At 39.0% G+C, this 20,925-nt stretch overlaps 1 protein-coding gene across 8 annotated transcripts in view; it reads left to right on the forward strand.

Moving 5' to 3' along the window:
* The window catches only part of LOC120951803 (protein boule), a 59,965-nt gene extending 41,552 nt beyond the window's left edge, over positions 1-18,413 (forward strand). For 7 of the 8 annotated variants that reach the window (XM_049607124.1, XM_049607129.1, XM_049607125.1 and 4 more), the window contains 3 exons: positions 154-382; positions 554-613; positions 2,628-18,413. In XM_049607124.1, the coding sequence (XP_049463081.1) occupies positions 154-382; positions 554-613; positions 2,628-2,644 (306 nt within the window). In that variant the 3' untranslated portion in view covers positions 2,645-18,413. Of the gene's footprint in view, positions 1-153; positions 385-553; positions 614-2,627 lie in introns of all 8 variants that reach the window. The other variant, XM_049607131.1, reaches the window with a different exon arrangement.
* Positions 18,414-20,925: the final 2,512 nt, after the last annotated feature.

Genomic DNA, 20,925 nt, shown 5'->3' on the forward strand with positions numbered 1-20,925 from the left:
AGGGGACATCTTACCCCATAACCGATCTTACCCCAAAAGATGCAAAGCCGTTTGTTGTGTCTCTCTCCTTTTGTCCTTTCTTTTTCCCATTTCTTGTTTGATAACGCTCTTGTTTTTGATTTGTGTATTTTCCCCCCCTCCCTTCTCGGCCAGTGTGATTGCATTGTGCTGCGGGACCGCAAGCTAAACATTGCGCCGGCCATCAAGAAGCAGACCCTGTGCGCCACGAACGGTGCCGTGTACTATGCTGCCACCCCGCCAACGCCAGCCATCAACAATATACCGATCGAGCAGTTCGCCACAGTCTACCCGCCCGGTGTGCCAACCATGTATCCTCCCACGTTGCCGTATCAACCGTTCTACCAGTACTACAGTGTGCCAATGGTGAGTGTGCAACGCGAGCAAGAGGAGCAAATGCCCTTTCTCCACTTCCACAGGCAGGCGGCTGTGTGTCAAGGGGACAGGAATCCATCCTTCCCGCCGTCCCGTGTCAGATGCATTTCGGTTGGTCTATATTATGTTTTTCTTTTCTTGTCTTTTCTTTCTCCCCCACTGGTCCCCAATGCTTTCCCCCCACAGAACGTTCCCACCATCTGGCCTCAAAACTATCAAGGTAAGTTGAGTTAGAAGGGATGGCAATCTCCCACCGGTTTCCTTATTCTCGTATGAAGTATCAGTAAAATAGTACGAACACAACACATTGCATAACTTCAGGCGTTTAGTTTTGGAGCAAATTGTAATAAGGGAATGTGGTGCGAAATGGTCATGTGTGGCGAAGCGAAATGGTCATCTGCGTTATTGGTAAATGTACATGGTTAAAATGACTTCTAATGGTTGAAATTCATTATGTGCAGAGTATAATGCACATCATTAACGAGTTCTTCCCTAATATTTACCAATGAATGAATAAATTAGGGTATACAGTTAATGATTAAATTGATGCGATTTTGACTTTCGAAGTGTCGAAAATAAGCTTCGTAAGAACTTGGCGAATTGGCACAGAAAATTAAGGCTGTTTATGCAAACCAATGATACTGTATGTTGGATTTTCGTAAAAGTAATAAACATTTAAATTGTTTTATGGGCTTTTGTAATCCATGTTTGTGAAATGTTTCCATTAGAGTATAATGTCTTCTTTGTGCTGGGCCTAATGTCCAGCTGTCAAATGTAAAATAAATTGAATTATTGTTCAACGTTTGAAATGAACGCTAAAAAACAGAAATATTTTTTTTATTTAATATGTAATTTAATGCATAAAAGTATTTAATTAAATCGAAAACCCCATTTTCCAACAATAATCTGGCTGAAAAACGTATTGATGTATTGATTTGTATATATGTATATATATGTATGATTTGTATATATATGTATGGATTTTCCTATGTAAACTGTGCACATTTTCACTCACAAAAACATTTTAATATTAAGTTGCAATTATTTTTTATCCGTTTTGGTGTGCAAAGAAGTCCAAAAATGTTCATGCAACAGATAAACATGAAACAAATCGATTTGTTTCTCTTGCAACAAAAATGTTCCCGCAACATGAGTTTGACAGTTCGTCCATACGATTTGGCAACACATGTTCCGGCAACATTTTCATAGACCCGGGCCTTGTTCGACACACGCGAAAATTTGAGTTACGCAAATGTCTCCGGTACGCATTATTTGTCTAACTCGGAGAAAGACTGTACAGTTAAATATCTCTAAGATGAAGTCACTAACTGTAGGTCCCTTGCAAAGTCGCCTTAACTCTTTCACTGTTATTAGGTTACTTTAAAAACACGTATCAAAATAACAGAGACAAAAGCAACCCATGCGTATGGAAAACTACTACCACAGCATCAAAAAGCCATCCATTTACCTGATAGTACGAAATCATTAGCTGGGACAACGAAACCTTCTTTGATGTTGATGCTTATTTTGCCGCTTTGTTTCGACGCTTGGTAATTTTGGTAATTTTGGATGATACAATAATGTTGCCTTACATTTGAGGCTTTCTGAAATCTTTGGACAACATTAAATTGTTTTAGATTCTGCTATTAGTGATATCTCGTAAATAAAGGGTTACAGCAACCATTATTTTTTCATCTCCATTTGGCACAACAACCGTAGTCGGTCAAGGCCTGCCTGTACCAATAGTGGGATTGGATTTCAGTGACTTACTTATTAGGCATAGCAGGATAGTCAGTACTACGTATGAGGGCACGGTCCATTTGGGGCTTGAACCCACGACAGCATCCGTTACTGTCTAAAGACCAAGGTTAAATCATCTACTCAATGAGATACAGAGCAAAATTCTTAACATGACCATTTGCCCCATGTTTCGCTAAAATTCCAATAGTAGATAACATACCTTGCATAACTTTAGGCGTTAAGCTTCATTTTGTGGAGCAAATTAAATAAATTAATGTTTGCCACGCTCTTCTCACGTAACGAAACTTATACGATCCTATGGGGGACCTTGAAATACTCCTTAATTTACCAAAATCATTATACATGATGTTTATCTCAATATAAATTATTAAAACACACATTATTAAAGCATCATATCTCCTTTCCAGTTATATTACCTTTCTTTTGTTTTGTTTGTGAACGAATTGAATCTGAAATTACTTTTATATCCTCAGGAATCTACCCGTGCTAAGCGACAGCTGCGGCGTGCGCGTACGTGGACGACAATGAAGCATATATAGAGTAAAGAAATGATATAAGACTATAAAGCGCGAACAGTTGACGGGTGAGATCAAGTCTCATCATGCAACGGAATACCGGTGCCGAAGTAGGAAGCGGACAGGCAGCGCAGCAGCAGCAAAAGCAGCAGCAGCAGTAGCAGCAACAACAACAGCAACGACAACAGCAGCAACAGCAGATCGCGAACAAAACAAATCTTATTTATTATCAGTCAGTCACATTTATACCGACTGCGTGGAGGTTGTAGCGCAAACCAGAATAAGAAGAAAATTACAATCGATGTATAAACAGTATAACTAGAATCGGCAGACGGTTAATGGAACCATAGGATAGGCGAGCGTGCCATGGAGCCGCAGTACGATAAGCACGAACAGTGGAACTATGGGCGGAACGCTAAAGTACTCCGCAACAAAACAACGTGTGGTCAATCGAACGGTGAAGCAATAACGTTACAAACGCGTCGACAAAAATCGGTGAGCTTATGAGTTTGTTCTTCTGTACTTATAGCGCAGTGCGCATGTAGGATGGAACCGTTTGTTGTTTTGTTCCGTTTTTTTTTTTTTGTGGTAGCAGGATACGGGCAGATACACGTCTGGCCCCTGTCGCAGAGTATTATGTCGTACGAAACAAGAACGCAGCGTACTATCAAAACCCGAATGCGTAATAAGCAAGGTGGCGTTAAAAGCTAGTCTTTCTACCATGACGCGCGCTGTGTCACGCAGCGGATACTTAGCGAGTTGCATTCAGCAGTGTAAGGAGCGTCAATTTAAGCGTGCGATCTGTCGCTGGGAGGTACGTGTGTCATAGGGTATCTCTTGTACGAAAACATCGCATGCTATAATCCCCATCCGGAAGGGAAAACACAAGTCAACAATGCTGTCTTTGCCACACACACACACACTCTCGCACACGTTAATGGTCCCAACAGCCGTCGCCAATGTCGCCGACGTTGATGGTGTGAATGCGGATGATGATGATGTGTGGAAAAGTTTCGATATCAATTCTCCTGTACATGGCGAACGCTGCACGTTCTTCGTCCCCCGGGTGCAAGCGAAAGATACTGTGACACCGAAATGACTCGTCGATGGAGTTGTGACTAAAGATCGAGGGAAGGAGTCGTCGATGCGCTGTCTCATTATACGTTAATATCGTCAGGCACGTAAGACACACACACACACACATGCACGAAAGCAATGGTTTAGAGAAGAAAAAGGATCAGGCTGTGAAGAGAAAGGAGAGATTTCTACCGGTTAGGATAATAGCAGGGCCTCGTGACCGTGAGTAAGCGAAATGCAAAGGATGTTGAACATCCCGCTCCTTCTCGCGCTCCATCGTTAGCTTTCCCCAAGAGTGTGAATACAAAAAAAGCAACGGTATTCGAGAAAAGGAAAACAATATGATCCAACTAGAAGCCATAGGAACAAGCAAAAAAAAGGGGCAAGGCTTTGCGCTTCCATTTACATCAAAAACTCATCGCGGCACAACTCCACCGTTGGGGCGGGCGAGGGAATGTAGCGTAGCAGCAGCGCACAGACACATATTCCATCACGATTCACTGCGCTCACATCACACCGAATCGAAGTAATTCAAACCGTCAGGGCAAAAAGTAACATTCAGACACGTCAACAAAGGAGAGCAGGAAAAAAGGCAAACCAGGAGCGGCGTACAGCATTAACATAGAAACACACATTTTCCTCGGCGCACAAAAGAAGGCATCGGGTAATAGGTAAGCAAAGGATAATATGCCTCTCTAGTCATCTAAAGAGCGCAAAAGGAAGTGAAGGTAACTCGGTGGTGTATGTTGCTTTCTGCGTTGGGTACGGCGGAAAAGTTGTATCCACACCAACCGGATATATATACATTCAGGCAGGGCCAAACAGAGAGGAACGGTAGGGTGTGATGCGCAAGTAAAACAAAAGCGAAACGAACTCGCTGTCTCGCGCTCTCTCTCTCCCTTGACACGACGGAAGTTGTACAGGTTGAAGCGCTCACCGAAATATATACGCAAGCAGGCGGCAGAAAGATAGCAATCCCCTTTGCATTTTCCGGCTTGTAGCTGCAAGTCGCGAGGGAATTCGCCCGCACCGAAGAAGAAAGGGACCTCTTATGCATTTGTGTGAACATTTTTTCTGGATGTTCTGACTGTTGGGTGCATCGTGGTAAGCCCAGAAGTAAAATACTACCCGCAGGTCCATCTACTTTTGGAGCGTACCTCCCACGTGGTACATCGTTGTTCATCTTTGGGTGTGTTGCGTGTTTGCGCTCCTTCCTTTCGTGGTGTTGTGGAGATTGTTCTATGCCAAAAATCAAAACAAAACAAAAACTTCTCCGGAAATATCTTTGGCTCTAAGGCTTTGCGTACAGCAGGGAAATTGAACGAACTTTAGTTCCTGCGCAAAAGTGAATATAGAAACTTTATGTGTTGCGCGGCCCGCGCTTACTGTTGGTAGACTTGGACGCTTTTGCAGTAGGACGAGCGTAAGATGTGAGAATATACTGAGCAAGATTCTACGCACAGGAGTGTTTGATTGACGGATCCTGACACCTAAGGCGATAATAAGATTTACATGAGTGAGAGTAGAAACTGCATCATTGCAATATTTGCTTTAGCTCGTACCCGGTTTTACGTGCGCCGCGCCCCCATGTGGTCCGAATGTGATATTCCGATAACCGAGCAGAGGAAGAAGCACGCGCGATAATATACATATACTACGTGGTGGTGGTTCCCCATTCACCATTGGTGGGTGTGTGAGCGTGTGTGTACGCTAGGTACGCAGCAGCCCCAGTTACTTATATTGTGCACCGTTGATGTCTTACCTTGTGCCAGCGACGTGGTCAATGATGATGTCTTTTTAAGCCGGTTAGAGCAATGGCAAAGTAATATTAGCAGGAAGATGGGGGGAAAAACCCAAATGTATCAGCTTTTATCCGTTTTGCATTACCTTCTTCTTGATGTGTGTCTGTGCGTAAAAGTTGCGTTAGCACAATGTAATATCAAAACTACAGAGAGATGATTTTACCGTAACCTATCACAAATAGCAATAGTCGCAGAACGACAAACTTTCACACAAAACTAATGTGCGCTGTACGGCGCCCTTTTTGTAGTAAAGAGAAACCTCCAATAACTCAATAACCTACCTAGCGTGTGTAGTGCAGATTCGTAACACAAGCCCCATTATTAGTATTGCATTCAATAAGCAGAAGAAAAAAAAAACACAAAGACGACCGATATGTTGTGAGCCTAAAGCGCATATTGTTACGTTTGGTGCTAGCATTTTGGACGCTATTTTGCATGAAAAAGAAAAATACAGCCACGCAAAATGAGCTTCCGGCGTCACATGCCGCGCGCATCGGAAAGTGATTGGCGAAAGCGATCATCCATCAAGCCGACCGGACCCATAAGGCGCCCTTTCCATGGAGATGCCCATTAGGCTGTCTTGTACGTTCTTGTTCCGCCGGGCTGCCTCTCTGTGTGTGTGTGTGTGTAACGGGCTGGGCAACTTTTTTGTGTGAGGTTTCTTTTTAAAGCTGTTTACCTTGTGTGAGCGGGGGGAAAACCCCGGTCAATGATTGATGAGACTTATTACATCGAATTCGGAAACTGTCGGCGCTTGATTTGATATGTGTAGCGCATATGTACGCCCATATACGCGGCACCAGGTGGCTGAAATATTAGCAATTAAATAGTGACACAATTCTAACGGGGCACAGTTACTTAAAGCGCGGAAGCTGGTGGTGCCTAACGACGCCTTGCCGTAGATGGTTTATAGTTTCAATTCAGTAGGATCTCTTAGACACCACCGGCCAACGGTGTACTATAGCAGAGGAAGGCGTTTAGGATGCTAATTCCCTTTTCCCATTCGTTAGCCCGTGCATCTTGCCTGACGTGTACTTTCTTGCCACCTCAGTTCGATGAGTCGAGATTGCCGAAAGCCCCCAAATAGTGTTTAGCTGAACTGTACTTGTTCGCTGCTGTGTGGTGGTGGTAACGTTACATTCGTTCCTCCCGCGCAGCATCCTTCCTCATCTCCCGTAGCTGCAGCAGTCGTCTTTCGTTCAGTTTCTGCTAGCCACCCCGCTGTGAGGGGGTATGGTATGAGTTGAAGCTTTTTTTGATGTCGAATTGCCGTAGTGATTCTGCCCGATTTTGACGCCAAATCGGAAGGGAGGAGATAAGCGAAGGATTAGCCTGTTGCCAGAGCTTAGGTGCAGCTGTGGTAATGTGTGCGTGTGTGCAGCAACCGGTGGCGCAATATTTCTGCCGTCTGGACGCGGCGGACCTACTTAAGTAAGACAAATAACACTCTCAAGCAAAGCAATTGTAGCAAATTATAGCGGTAAGTTGCGCGTAGCAAATGGGTCTGGAAGACTACCAGGCTACCTCGGGTGAGGATGCGATAAAAAGGGTGAGGTGAGGGGTCACACCCCACACCAAATAGTGCTTGTGTGTTTAATGATTCTCTGCTGCCATGCCACACGCTGATAATCAGGTTTCATCAGTTTAAAATCAGTTTAGTTTAGTTTAGTCACTTTGTTATCGATGGTTGCGATCGAACCTCCCCTCCCGACGACCCCCCCCCCCCCTTCGTTGAATAATCATTAAAGCGCGGTGCATTGTAGCACCATTTGTTAACTCGTTTGTCCCAAAGACAATGTTGAAAATCGATTGCGAATTAAGGTCGCGTTAGTGCGAACGTTATATTTACGCCAATGACAAATCGTTATCTCCTGCTGCTAAGAGTTTTCTGTTTTAGTTGTTGTGGCGGTGAATATTTTGTTGTTTTTCTGTTTTTTTCTGTTTTTCTTCCTCGTCCTTGCTTTGATTTCACCCTTCAGAGTGTGCGAATGACATCGAACCGCCGTGGTGCACACCACGTGGTGAACGGTATGCAAAGCACACTCGCACAAGCAATTGTTGAGCATTTTTTTAGTTTCCACGCTAACGAAACATTGCTATTTTTTGTGTGGGTTGTGGGGTAAAAGTGTGGTAATTGTTCAGCTGGGAAAGCAAAGCATCAGCACAAGATGGAAGCAATGTTCGGTTCACAACAACTACATTGCGATAGTGAGACTGCGTCAAACGTGGTAAAAAAATAGCACGAAAGACACAATGCGGAGTTGGTAAATGTAACAAACAGCAAAAAAGAGAAGAACACAAGCGAAACAGGCGGCAAAGTTTTGCGGCGAGCGCAAACAACTCTTTATTATTTTAAGAGCAAAACCTAAACGGGAAATAAATCTATTAAAAAGAGGATAAGAGTGCATAGAGGGAATGAAGCAACTGGAAAAGCAAACATAACATAACAATCTAGTAAATAAAAAACATACTGTAGCGAACCAGATATAACAAAACAATCTAAACTCTTAGCGGTAGGACACACAAAGAAAGTGCAACACATTAGAGCAAACTTTCAGCGAGAGAAGAAGAAAAAAACGGATACGAGACAAATAAAAATACAAATAGAAATGCAATATAAGCAGCAGTAAAACAAATTTAATTACATCCTTAACAATCTCGTTAATTGGCGAAGGTGAAAAGGAAAAGTTTTTTCACAATTACTAGAGACAGAAAGAACATAGTGCTCTAACCAAATGGCGTCTAAACATCAATAGTAGAAACAAAAAATGGCAAAAAGATTGCGAGAAAATGGATGAAACAAATATTAAAGCGTACCGATAGCACACAACATCACATCGAAAAAGAAAAAAATAAAGTAGCTAACAAAAAAAAAAAACCGTAGCAAAACCAAAACAAAGCACCTTAATAGAAGAGCATGATGCAAATGATGCAAACAGATTGCAAAAAAAACCGCGTAACGTCAGCAGATGAAGCCATTCCCCGCCTGATGCAAGCACATCCACCATAGTGTGTTTGACACCATGTGATTGAGCTGGATGTGATCACAACTACACGGATAGAACAAAGTCGATTGAAACAGCTAACGTACACTAAATGAAACTAATAAACCATGAAAACCACCTCCATCAATCGCACACAGTACAGATCACGTCAAAATTTCACACTCACATACACAGTACAGTACATAAAAATGCCACACAAAAGGCGTGTGCGTGGTGCACAGTTGAGAAAATGTATATCAAAGGTTTCAAAACATGCAAAAGTGCGCGAAATGTTTTGATATGAAATTTATTGTTATTGTTGACACAGAGCAAAGGTGTGTTGTGTGTGTATGTGTGGGTGTGTATGTGTGTTGATGTGGTAGAGAAAGGGTTAGAGAAATGCTAGATAAACCTGAAGAATTCAGAAGAATAAAAGCCTAGGATGGGCCTAGGATTCCGATGGGAAAGATGATCTCCAACACATCACATAAAGCATAAGGTCAGGAAAAGCAAAGATCTTGACTGCAGGAAAGGATGGTCGGTTATAATTAATTGTTGAACTAAGATCGCTCAATATCGCCACACACACACACACGCGCGCGCGCGCACAGGCACACACTCACACGGACACTCTTGGAGGTTGTTGATTAGTGCATTGTTAGGAAGAAGCGGTTCGTGTGTTATTATTTCTTTTTTTAAAAAAGGTGAAACGAAACGTACTCAAACACACATGAATTGCAAAAAGGATCTCGCCGCAATTCAGAGCGAGCGATTCGCGATAATAGGGGTTGGAAAACAGAGTAATGAAGAAAATGGGCGCGCTCAGCAAGAGAGAGAAAACAAACAACAACAACGCAAACAATGCAAAACGATTGGAAAATCCAAAAGTAATATTTGTGATATATTTGCCAAAACCAAATGCAAAACAAAACTGATAAAAGAAAGCAGCACAGCAAAAGAAGTAATAATTGTTTAGTGAACGTGCTCCTCCTATACCCGGCAAACGAAAACCCCGCCCGGGCGGTATTGCTGTCAACTAGGTTAGGTTTGTTGAAAAGGCCCCTTTTTGCTGTGTGCAACATTTTGTGGATACTCTTTTCTTTGTTCCGTTTTTTTGTTGTTGTTATTTTTTGGATAACAAAATACGATGGGAAATGAAATTCTTTTCCCACTACGATTCATGCTCTCTTTGTCTAGTACATATTGGCAAATCAGATGGCTTCCATTAGAGACACACGGTGATCGTTTGTAACTGAAGTGTTAGGGACATCCTTTTTTTCGTCAAATATGATCATCAAAGTTCAAGGATCGTCAGAACCTCTGATCAAACTCTCTCTCATTCATTCGTCATTTTCATGCACGCTTTAGTGGCAAACGAGTTTGGCAATTTGAAGAGAGCTATCGGTAGAAGTATCTGTGCTTTGTTTGCAGCTTATTCATGGCTATGGGAAACTGTTCGACATTGAACATGATATAGCATACGGTTTGTGTACTTTAATTGCACCTTAACATTACATATGTTGGCCATCATCATGTATCATCTGTTTGCGCGCTTAGCAGTAAATTGCTTGGTTCCTAATTTGTTGCTTATTTGCTTATTGTCATACATTCATAAAGTCAGCGATTTAACGGGTTCGTTTGGTTAAGCAAATTGCAATCGTTACCATGATTAAAACGTCTCTGCTTACTTGCTGTTTGATGCGAACGCTTCTTCTCTCTTGCCAATCGTATCACCACGAACACACATCGGACGAACTGCTGTTGCTTCATCTCATTTCACCAATGATCAGTGACGATAGAGGGAGTAGTAGAAGAAAAACAGAGAACGAAAAAAGAAGCAACCCCATACAGAAACGTATAAAATCATCCATGTTATGGTAGATCATCCATCAGCTACAATGCATGGTCGTTGTTTGTGAGCCGATTCTAGCCGGTAGACGAAAAGATATAACTCTTAATTGCCCTAAATCTAATCTAGTGGATCGCTGATGGTGGCGGTTGGCGAAACGAAAAAGGACATTTTAAAACGAATATATATAATGTGCTCTAGTACGAAAACCTAAACATGTAAGAAAAACCTAAGTAAACAAATAAACAAAAGAAGAAGAAGAAACTACACACATACACATTAATAATATTATCTCTATTGAGATATAAAAGCATACATTATTTATTTAAAAACAAAACGGCTAGCGGTAGATCAACGGCGCGGACAAAAGGAAGGAAGAGATAAAGAATAGCAGAGCGAACAAAACAAGAAAAAAAAACATGACGAGAAAACAAGAAAAAAGAGACAACGTGCACGCGCAGAGATGACATAATATTGAAATGGAAAATCTAGCCAGACGAGAACGTGAAAAGAATGAACTAAAGTCTAATTTATTTATATATAATATACTATATACAGATAAACGTAAGCAATAAAAAAACAAAAGTAGAGAAACTGATAAGTCAACCCGACAATGGCAAAGTAAAACTGGAAACGAAATTTAAACCATAAATTAGTCGAAACGGTGTGAAGCATGGCAAGCGTAAAACAGAACAGAACAGAAAAATAACACAGAAAAACGTGTGAGATGCATTATAAAAAGAGTATAATAATCGATATATACCAACACTTATATATATATACATTAAATATATACAAAGTAAACGAACCCTAGGGTGTAAGGTACTAGTGAACAACACAAAGAAAACACAAAATGAAAGCACATTTTATTCCCCATCATTGGGAGGGGGAGAGAAAAAAAACTCATTCATTACGTCAATCTCCATACCTCCTCATACGGACACATTTCACGTCACACGAAAACACTCTTAACCAAACCACTCCCTTAGATGGTTAGAAATGTAAGGAAAGACACTGGAGAAAGTAAAAGAATAAACAACTGAAAATGCATAAAACTCACTCAATCTTACCATACAACTGACACAGACAGAGACAGAGAGAGAGAGACACGTTATCTAATACATCATGTATCGGCAGGATGCCAACGGAAACGATGATATTTTTTAAAAATATTATACCTATACACATGCCGCAATGGAGAAGAGAGCAAGGAGGCAGATATTGTAACGACAAATGAATTGGTTTGGTTAGGAAAGGCCAACGGTTAGACAATGATATGAGTGTTTGTATGTATATGTGTGTGTGTGTGTGTAAGAGAATGGGCACCGATGGAACAACACCACCGTAGTGGAACGTCGGTAGAAACCCACACACACACGCATTATTGAATAGTAAAATTGGAAAGACGGTAGGGATTGGGATGCCAATGGCTATGATGAAGTGAGAGTAATAAAATAATTAGGAAAATGAAATAATTTATACAATAAACAACCCGATAGCAACGCGGTGAAACATTTGGAGTGAAATCTAAAACAGTAGAAATTGAAGGAAATAAAAAGAAGGAGAAAAAAAACATATATGATATATACAAAATAACGAATAGTAAGAAAAAAAGAGAAGAAACAAAAACGAAAAAATAAAAAAATAAACACACACACACACACACAACCTTTAACAAACTCTCTTGTAGATGGTGCAAAAGTAATGCAAACAAAACAGACAGCCACACACCATTCTCTTATACAGAACATAACACACACGCATATAGTAATGTAATACAGAAGAACCCTAAAAACACAAACACAAACATAATGAAGAAACAACCTAACGGATGAAATATATTCAAACTGTCGGTGATATTTTTAGATTATAGATAATACGAAAGAAAGAGAAGAGAGTCTGTCAAAGGCAACAAAGACGGGCACGGTAATAGTGGATGGGAGTGAGCAAAAGTGAACCAGTATAACACATAATAATATTAAAGTAATTGATAGCAAGTAATAAATAAATGAAAATGAAAAGGTGAATAAGCAAATGAAACGAATGAAAAAAGAAAAAGAAAACCCCTCCTCCTACTAATTATACAACACAAACACAGATGCACACACTTACACAACAAAAAAAAAAACACATGGAAGGAAAAATTGTGAAATGAATAATTGAAAAGGAAGTGAAGTGGAATCGAAGAAGACGAAAATAGTTGCAAAAAAAAACATCTAAACAAGTTGTTTTTTTCTTTTTCTGATTGCTTCGAGAAAATCAGCGAAAACAAAGGCATATAACTGTTCCTATCGTTTGAACTGGGAGACGTGTTTCCCTTTTGATTGGTTTGGCAACATAAATACGCAAACAGGGCAGTACTAAGCTGAGGTGCTACTATTGTACGGTATACAATATTGTTCAGCTTTGGTTTGCAGCTCCTTTCGTAAAACACCTCGAACGTCGTTATTGTTTTCTCTTCTATTTTTCTATTCCTTTTGTTTTGTATCTCTTTTAATCAGTCGTGAGAATGGTGGTAGTGATGGAGTTTATTACTTCAATGTTTTATCGCTTCTAAACGTTTAGTTTAATTAATTGCACGTGCATGTGGTTTCTATTTTGTACTTTCATTTTAATCACCCAAAAAACAAAGAGCGAGCTCAGCTCAGCAAATTTTATCAACCAATGGACAATAATGAAGGGCAAAAGTAAAGGAAGAAAACGAGGGAAAAACTTAAAATCGTGCATCGAAAACTGGTGGTTAGACACACTTGGACACTTGGACACTATAATTCGGGGAAAAAACGGATCTAAAACGGTCTTCTAAAAAGCAATTCGATACGGAATAGTTTTATTTTTTAGGTATATCGAATGTTTAGGAGGGAACTAGGTTTTACACCAAATGCAGCTACACATTAAACACACACACACATACACAAATTCAAATACATACACATAGTTCGTTAAACAAAAATAGACAAATCTACACACGCACACACATACAAACAAACACAAACTTAAGTGAAACAATTATACACATTTATAGGAATCTACTATATGTACGTATACAAGAAAGTGGAGCAACTAAGAAAAGAGAATAAACAACAACACAGCGAGAAAGAAAGAAAGAACATGAAAACATTGTACTACTGATGATGATAATGTTGCGGGTTGCGAAGCATGCTATTCTTCTTCCACCATGACCCCATCATGCATTTGCCATTGTGCAGGCATTATTTCACATCGATGTTGGTTTCTTTTTATTGTTTGTATCTATGTTCCCGTAAGACGAAGTACATGTAGCTCAAATTGTTGCTATTATTCTGGGAAAATTGGAAATTAGAATGTGGGACAATACAACATTGCGATGCCAAATTTCGTTCGAAACGCGCGAATGTTATCTTAGCGTTGAGCGGTTAAGTGAAAGGAGTTACGGGGAAATGGGAAAATGTTTAATAACAGTTGTATTATAGACGACATTTGTGAAGTAAAAATGGGTAAAACAACCATCGATAAGAGGGAAAGTAAGGAAGTTGGAAATAGCAAAATTTGAAAGCAAGTGCAAGAAAGAGGGTTTTATTTTCATATAGAACAATTGAATGAGGAATATTATTAATGACAGGGCAACACATTGACACACATACACACACGCACACATACACGCAGGTGTAACTATGGTTTTGTAACAGGAGCGATAAGGGAGCTAATAATTTATTATAATACCACCTTACTAAGTCGTCCCATTACTAACTCGTTCGTTAAACTTTGCGAGCTTACTGCCCGAGACGACTGATAAGAGTACTGATGACTTGAAGAAATGAAAAAAAAGAACAAGAACAACGCCCAATATCTAAAGAAGGAAAACAAAATACTGGTTATTATTATGTTTAAATCGATAACACTTCGTTTTAGTCCGAAATTTGTATTGTTCACTTACGTGCTTTATTGTTTTGTAATAGTGTTTCCTGTTGTTTTCCAGTTTATGTTTTTTTGTGTGATTTGGTTTTCATGTTCACTGGTATGTTGTTATACATTTGTTTGTTTTTATTTTCGGTTTATTTCTCTAATGTTTTTCTTTTTCTTTTTAGATGTGAAAAGAAGATGGAATAGAAGAAGGATACACAAAATACAAAACATAAATACACACACACACACACACACGCACACTAAGTCAATCGAAAAGCAATCCAAACTCCTCATCCTTCATTATATCTCTATTATTGTAGCTCTGCGTAAGGTACGCTACTAAGGGATGTGAATCGACAAGGCCAACGATTCGATGGTGCGCATGGTATAATCGAACGGCTGATGTTTCACTGTGTGTTCAACTTTCAAGGTGAAAAGTTATGCCTATGCATTAGAAAGACAGAAACGTACATTGCAATAGCTGGAACCGGATCGTGGAAGCTGCATATAAACTAAGCACGATCGAAAAATGGTGCATTTAAAGGCGTATCCCGCACCGCACATCCTTCCCTTACTTTCGGAATAGTTGAAGTGAAGAGCAGAAACACATAAAGTACATATGGTTGTGTCAAAAACATGAAACTACTCACAAAAAGGATGAAACGCGAAACCGCTACAGCCGTGTATGTGTGGTAGCTGCACGTATTATCGTAACATCGAAAGATCACTTTCATCCTATAATCAAACATCAAACTGGATTGTAGAGCAGTCCATTTTTTCGACTGGTTTTGTAACAGCTGAATAACTAAACGATACTGATTTTATGTGGCATTAAAAAAAAAACAGGAGCAGTCATATCAGTTTGAGTGTATGCAAAATGAAAAAAACGAATAATTAGTTTGATGAGTGCGTTATCTTTCAACGCTATTGTTTACCAAGGCCAAGATTTGAAAGAGATTTGGTTTAATCCGGGAAAACATCACACACACACACACAGGCATGTTTATTGTATTGTGTTGGATTAATTTAGATCCTTCGTTTCGTGTTTTCCATAGCAAAGCATTACCATTCACTGCGCCACTAAAGCAATACCTTGAAAACTACATCCAATGTGCTGTTTTACATCCATATTTATATATATACACAAGAAAATACATTAAGAAGATCAAGCCTTCCATACCTGTTGGCCATGTAGCAAAAGAAAAGTCGAACGAATAAAAAAGTGCGAGAAGGAGAGAGAGATAGAAAGAGAGAGAGTATAAAAAACCTTAATATAGTAAGGCAACTATGAAAGATATATATATATATTAAGGGCAATAACAGCCCGCAAGTGTAAGGCCAGGGCCTTTTCTTCATTTTACTGTGTCTTCGTAGAGCGTATATTGTAGAAGATGAGGAGAAACTGTGGAAAAGAAAAGAAGAACAAAAAAAGACGAAGTTAGGCAGGTGACGATTATTATGATCGATTATTATGATTATTATTGCTATTAAAAATAAACCAGAAAAAAGAATAATGTGATAGATTTAAAAATATATATATATGAATATATATACATACCTACTGTACTGTATATGTACTGTCGTGTATAAGTATAAGAAAGTATGAAAAAAAAACCGAAGCACTAAAAGGTGGGAGGAAATACAAACAAAAATCTAAAACTGGTATATATACACAAGAATAGGAAAAAGAAAACAAATATATATTAATAATGATAAAACAAACCTACAAAGCAAACCGAAACATACATACATACATACATACATACATGCAGTACGTAGCGGATAGGAAAAGGAAAGCAAGAATGAGTGAAACAAAAAACAGCAAACAAAAAGAAGAGAGAAAAAGCTATATTTGTCCCCGATATAGCCGAAAACCATTTTACTTCTCTAGTATGAACAGTGCGCGCCACAGAACAGAAGAATCACACGTGCAGCACACGGTCTTGCGCCCAGTCAACTACAAGCTCTCCTTTACACGTATTATATACATAGATATATACACTCATAACTAACACGCATAACAAGAGAAAGGAAACGAAACGTAGCGTCAATGATATCTCTACACATAAATCTTAGATAAAAACAGACAAACAAACAAACAAACAAACAAATGACATAAGAAATGTGTTGGAAATGGAATATCTGCCCAGGCATAGGAAAGCAGAACGAAACAAATCACCCATACACAAGCACGCATACATATTAACCAGCGACACTTTCACTACTTCCCCACTCTCGATGTAATATCAAAATAATGCACTCAAGCGAATGGTAAAGCCTATAAACGATAACCCTAAGCGTATGAGCAAACTATCGCAGCCAGTTGTGATACGGTGCATGGAAAGTGTCGATACAAGACAGCGGTTTTATTTGATCGTTAGCTTGCTTGCTCAATGTGCTTTTTCGTCATAATTCCTTCATAAATTTTTCTTTCGCAAACAGCAAACATAGAAAGTAAAAAACTCTATTGCTAGAGAAGAAAGATCCTAACTTGTGTTTTGCTTTGATTCATTTGAACATTAAAAAGCGAACGAAGAACAGAAATAAATCCTCAGAACAGAAAGAAAGAATTAGCGAAATGAAAGAAAGGAAATAAACAAACAAAAGCGTAATGCATAATGCGTAACGAAAAAAGCAAACACTATCTTAACAAAACAAAACCATTGAAAACGTAAAATTATATCAATTATTCAGAGAAGCCAAAACAAACATAACAAAAGCAAAACAAGACTTGGAAACGAACGGTGGCAATTAACGCTCCTGTAATAAAAGCAATTACTACTTCCAGCGACGATGGGGAAGTAGCGATTTTAACGTGAGCAATTAAACCTAATGCAATTACACTACTTTCACCCTCTCCTCCCCCCCTCTCCTCTCGCCCCCATTCTCCCCTCGCCACTTCTGTCCACTTTACTACTGTATAGCCTGCTCAGTCAATATGATAAAATGAAACCTCTAATCGCATAAACAAAAGCACACGTAGCTACGTAAGGGAAAATGACGAACAAAAGTAAAAAGTCGAATCGAAACAACATCACGAAACCGAAATCGAAACTACTGTAGTAGGTGTGGGAAAATAAATGAAAACAAACAAAAAAGAAAGGTAAACGAAAGAAGGAAAAAAACAAAACTAAATATCAACTTAAACTAAAAGGAAAATTGATACAATAACAAACACATAGAAAGCAGGAACATAAGAACGACGGAGGGAAGGTAATAATGTTTGCATGCAATAGAAGCGGGTGACAAACTAAAATGGCATAATCAATCAAAATCACTAGGTTCTTACTGGCTCCTAGCAGCAGCAGCAGAAGCAGTAGCAGCTCCATAATATCAAGATTTACTTCGCAAATATTCTTAGCTCTTATTTAGCTCTCTTCTAACTTTGCGAACAATGGCTACACGTAAAACTACATGGAAAAAGGAAATGATGATACAGCTTACCCTATCGCTATTAACTCAGTATGCTTTGCTCTTGCTGGTGTTTTGGTTTGAGCACGTTTGTTCGAACTCTCTTTCTTGTGATTACTCATGTCAGTCCATGGCTTAGCTTTTAGTTCAATCTCTTTTCTTTTCTTTATGCAACCTTCACTTTTCGGTTGTGACTGAAAAAAATTTTTTTTATCATTTTTTTCATTTTCTTTACTAAAGTATTTAAAAAATGTGCGTTCTAAAATCTGTTTCTACAAACCGTTGCCGAAAGCAAGAACAACACATTACTGTGCTACATAGCGAAGCAAATCATTATCGAACCGAAAACATCAACAAACCCCCTACTCTAAAATAGTAACTCTTAATGCTCTTTAAACTCACTGCACTGTCAGGCTCTTTTAATCTACACTTTTAAACAAAACAAAACAACAAAAAAAAAAACAAAACAAAAATGGCGCTACACAACACAAAAGCACTAACTTACAGTTCTAGAATACAGTTGTAGAGCAGAAAACAACAAATGAACAATGAAAAAAACACAACTCGCAAAAGCCACTTTCTAATGATGATAATGAAGAGAAGAGAATTGCAACAAAAACTAAATAACTAATACACATCTACAAACAACAAAACACATAACACCGCTGTGGTGAACAGTGGTGAAAAGAAGAAATAAATCAAAAACTAGTCTGTCGAAATGAGTCGAAACATTTTAGGTTGGAAACGAGAAAAAAGAACCGGAGTCAAGCAAGTAAAGATTGAAAGTGAAAGCTATAAAACTTGGTGACGCTGTGTACTGTGTTTTCCATTCTTTTTTGCTCCCCCCCCCCCCGGAGTGCATACACGCGTTTGCATTTATATCAGTCTAACTAGCAAAACACAGCAGCGGTCTCGACAATTGTTGAATTACACATTGAACTACTACCCCGAACAGCACCTCAGAAGCAATCCAATCCCCAATACACCCAATATCCCCAAAATGTAGCGATGGAAGCTACGAGCATCGCATTGCTTCAGTCGATTAGTTTACCCCGATACATAGACAAACCGAAAAAGGGCTCCTTGGTATGATTGAAACGAAAAGGTGCTACTGAACGACGAATGAAGATGGTAGGAGAAGAGCAACGAGCAACCAAACAGACAATTGGTATCACGTCAATGATATATCAATGGTTTTACGTTTCTTCCTTCGCCTCAAAACTACTTCTACTTCCCCCCCGTGTGTGTGTGTCAATCAACAATTTATTTCAACTGTCGACAAAACAAAAGCTAAAATGAAAGCAGAACTAATTGTTGCATTCTTACACTTCAGCAGGAGAGTATGTACACAGAATCAAAGTGAAACCCGAACTAAAACAAAACAGGCCGAAATAAAGAGCGAGATTAGTGAAAGGGAAGGAAGAAGAGTAAAAGTTAAAAAAAGAACAAGAGGACAGTAAAATAACAAAAAAAAGAATATTAAAAAATGAAATACACTTACACATAAAAAGGCTGTAATTTTAAGAGGTAACAAAAAAAAAGCAAAAGAAAATGTAGGTGTCGTAAAACAACCCGATTTAATAATGAACAGTCAAAATCGAATTGGAGAAGTGTGTGGTGTGGTAAGTGTGGCAAAGGAAATACAATAAATGAAAATTATATATACATATAGATACATAAGCCTATAAGAAGTACTATTAAAGCAGTAACAACAAGACAAGAAGAATAAAACAAGAAAAAGCGACAACAAAACCTAATAAAAGTATATTGAAAAGAAGAAAAACCAAAACAACCACTGTATGAGTGTTTTTAAAACTCTTTTACCATTATTTTATTTTACTTTATTTCATTTTTACAATCCCAAGGGTTTTTTTCGAGAGTGAAATGAATTGTAAAATTTTAAAAACATGTTTTTCCAAAATGTTTTTTTTTACACTCTGTGTTGTCTCACGGTGACGTTTCAAGACACTCTTTTTGGTTTACTTTTTGTTTTTTTTATTTTTTTTTATTAAAACAATACAAATCCGTAGATTTACAGACAAACTATTCCCTAACTTATCATCTTCAACCTTCAACGTGTTTTTATTCGTTATTTGTTTTATTTCATTATTTTCTATCAATTCTATATAGTTTATGAAAAGACTCATGATTTTTTTTGCCATTTATTATGCCAATTATGCCTCTCAGTTTGGGTTTAGATAATTCTTTGAATGCAAGAGGTTGTATGTGGTACGATTCAATAATTTCTTTAAACATTTTCCAGTAATCTTCCATTCCTCTGCAGTTTTTAAATTTGTGTTCTAGTGTTTCAGTAATTCCGCAAAAAGAGCAATTTGGACCGTTAACCGATTTGTAATTTGGTTTGAGCTGAGTTCATTTGAGTTAATATTTCGCCATATTTTGTTCCATTTTAATGCTGGATATGTATTTTGGGTAAATGAATCACTGGGCGTCTCCATGTCTGTGCTTTGTATATAAATATTTGTTTTTATTGCTATCCACTTTTATTTTTATTACATATTTTTTGTAACAACACCCTTTTCTACCTTTTATTATTCATCATGGCTTGTCGAACTACGATGTTTCGTATAAATGCTTCAAAATTGTCTTCATTTTTTTTCTTGATTTAATTATTTTCCGTTTAAACATAATTAATTCCCTTCTCAATCATTTCCCATAGTGTGTGACTTTCCGAGCAAAAGCTGCCCAAAGTGCTCACATGACGTGTGGAAAGCAACAACAAAAAAAAAAGAAAAATACATCCACCATTGAAAAAAGCTCTCCAATCAACCCACTTTTCTCTCAACCCCAGCGAGTAAATTCATTTGTTCGACGGAAAAGCTGAAGCTTTTTGCCCCTTCCTCGACGGGCGCAGCTAAAGTCATTGAGGCGTGTTTGGCGTGTGAGCGGGTAGCTTTTATTTCGCTTCCACGAACTCCTCGTCTTCCCATTCATGTCATCTGGCAGGCGTGTAAAAAGAAGCAAAAAAAAAACAACTCTCCTTTGCTGGCCCCATTGATAGATCGCAGAAGGCGTGTTGGACAGAAGGCTTTCCCAGCGAGATTGGCCGCACGCGCTGCAAAGAGAGAGAGAGAGAGCGCGTCTCGTGGGTGAGCTTTCGCTTTTCCAGCAGCCCTTGTGCCTGTGAGCATGCGCCCGGAGAGAGCAAGGATGAGAGAGAGAGAGAGCGAGCGAAGGTCCAGCTCTCTCGGCCCGACGCTCTTTCTCTCTCTCTCTCTCGCTCGCTC

The sequence above is a fragment of the Anopheles coluzzii genome, chromosome 2 (assembly GCF_943734685.1).
Source record: "Anopheles coluzzii chromosome 2, AcolN3, whole genome shotgun sequence".
Taxonomy (NCBI): domain Eukaryota; kingdom Metazoa; phylum Arthropoda; class Insecta; order Diptera; family Culicidae; genus Anopheles; species Anopheles coluzzii.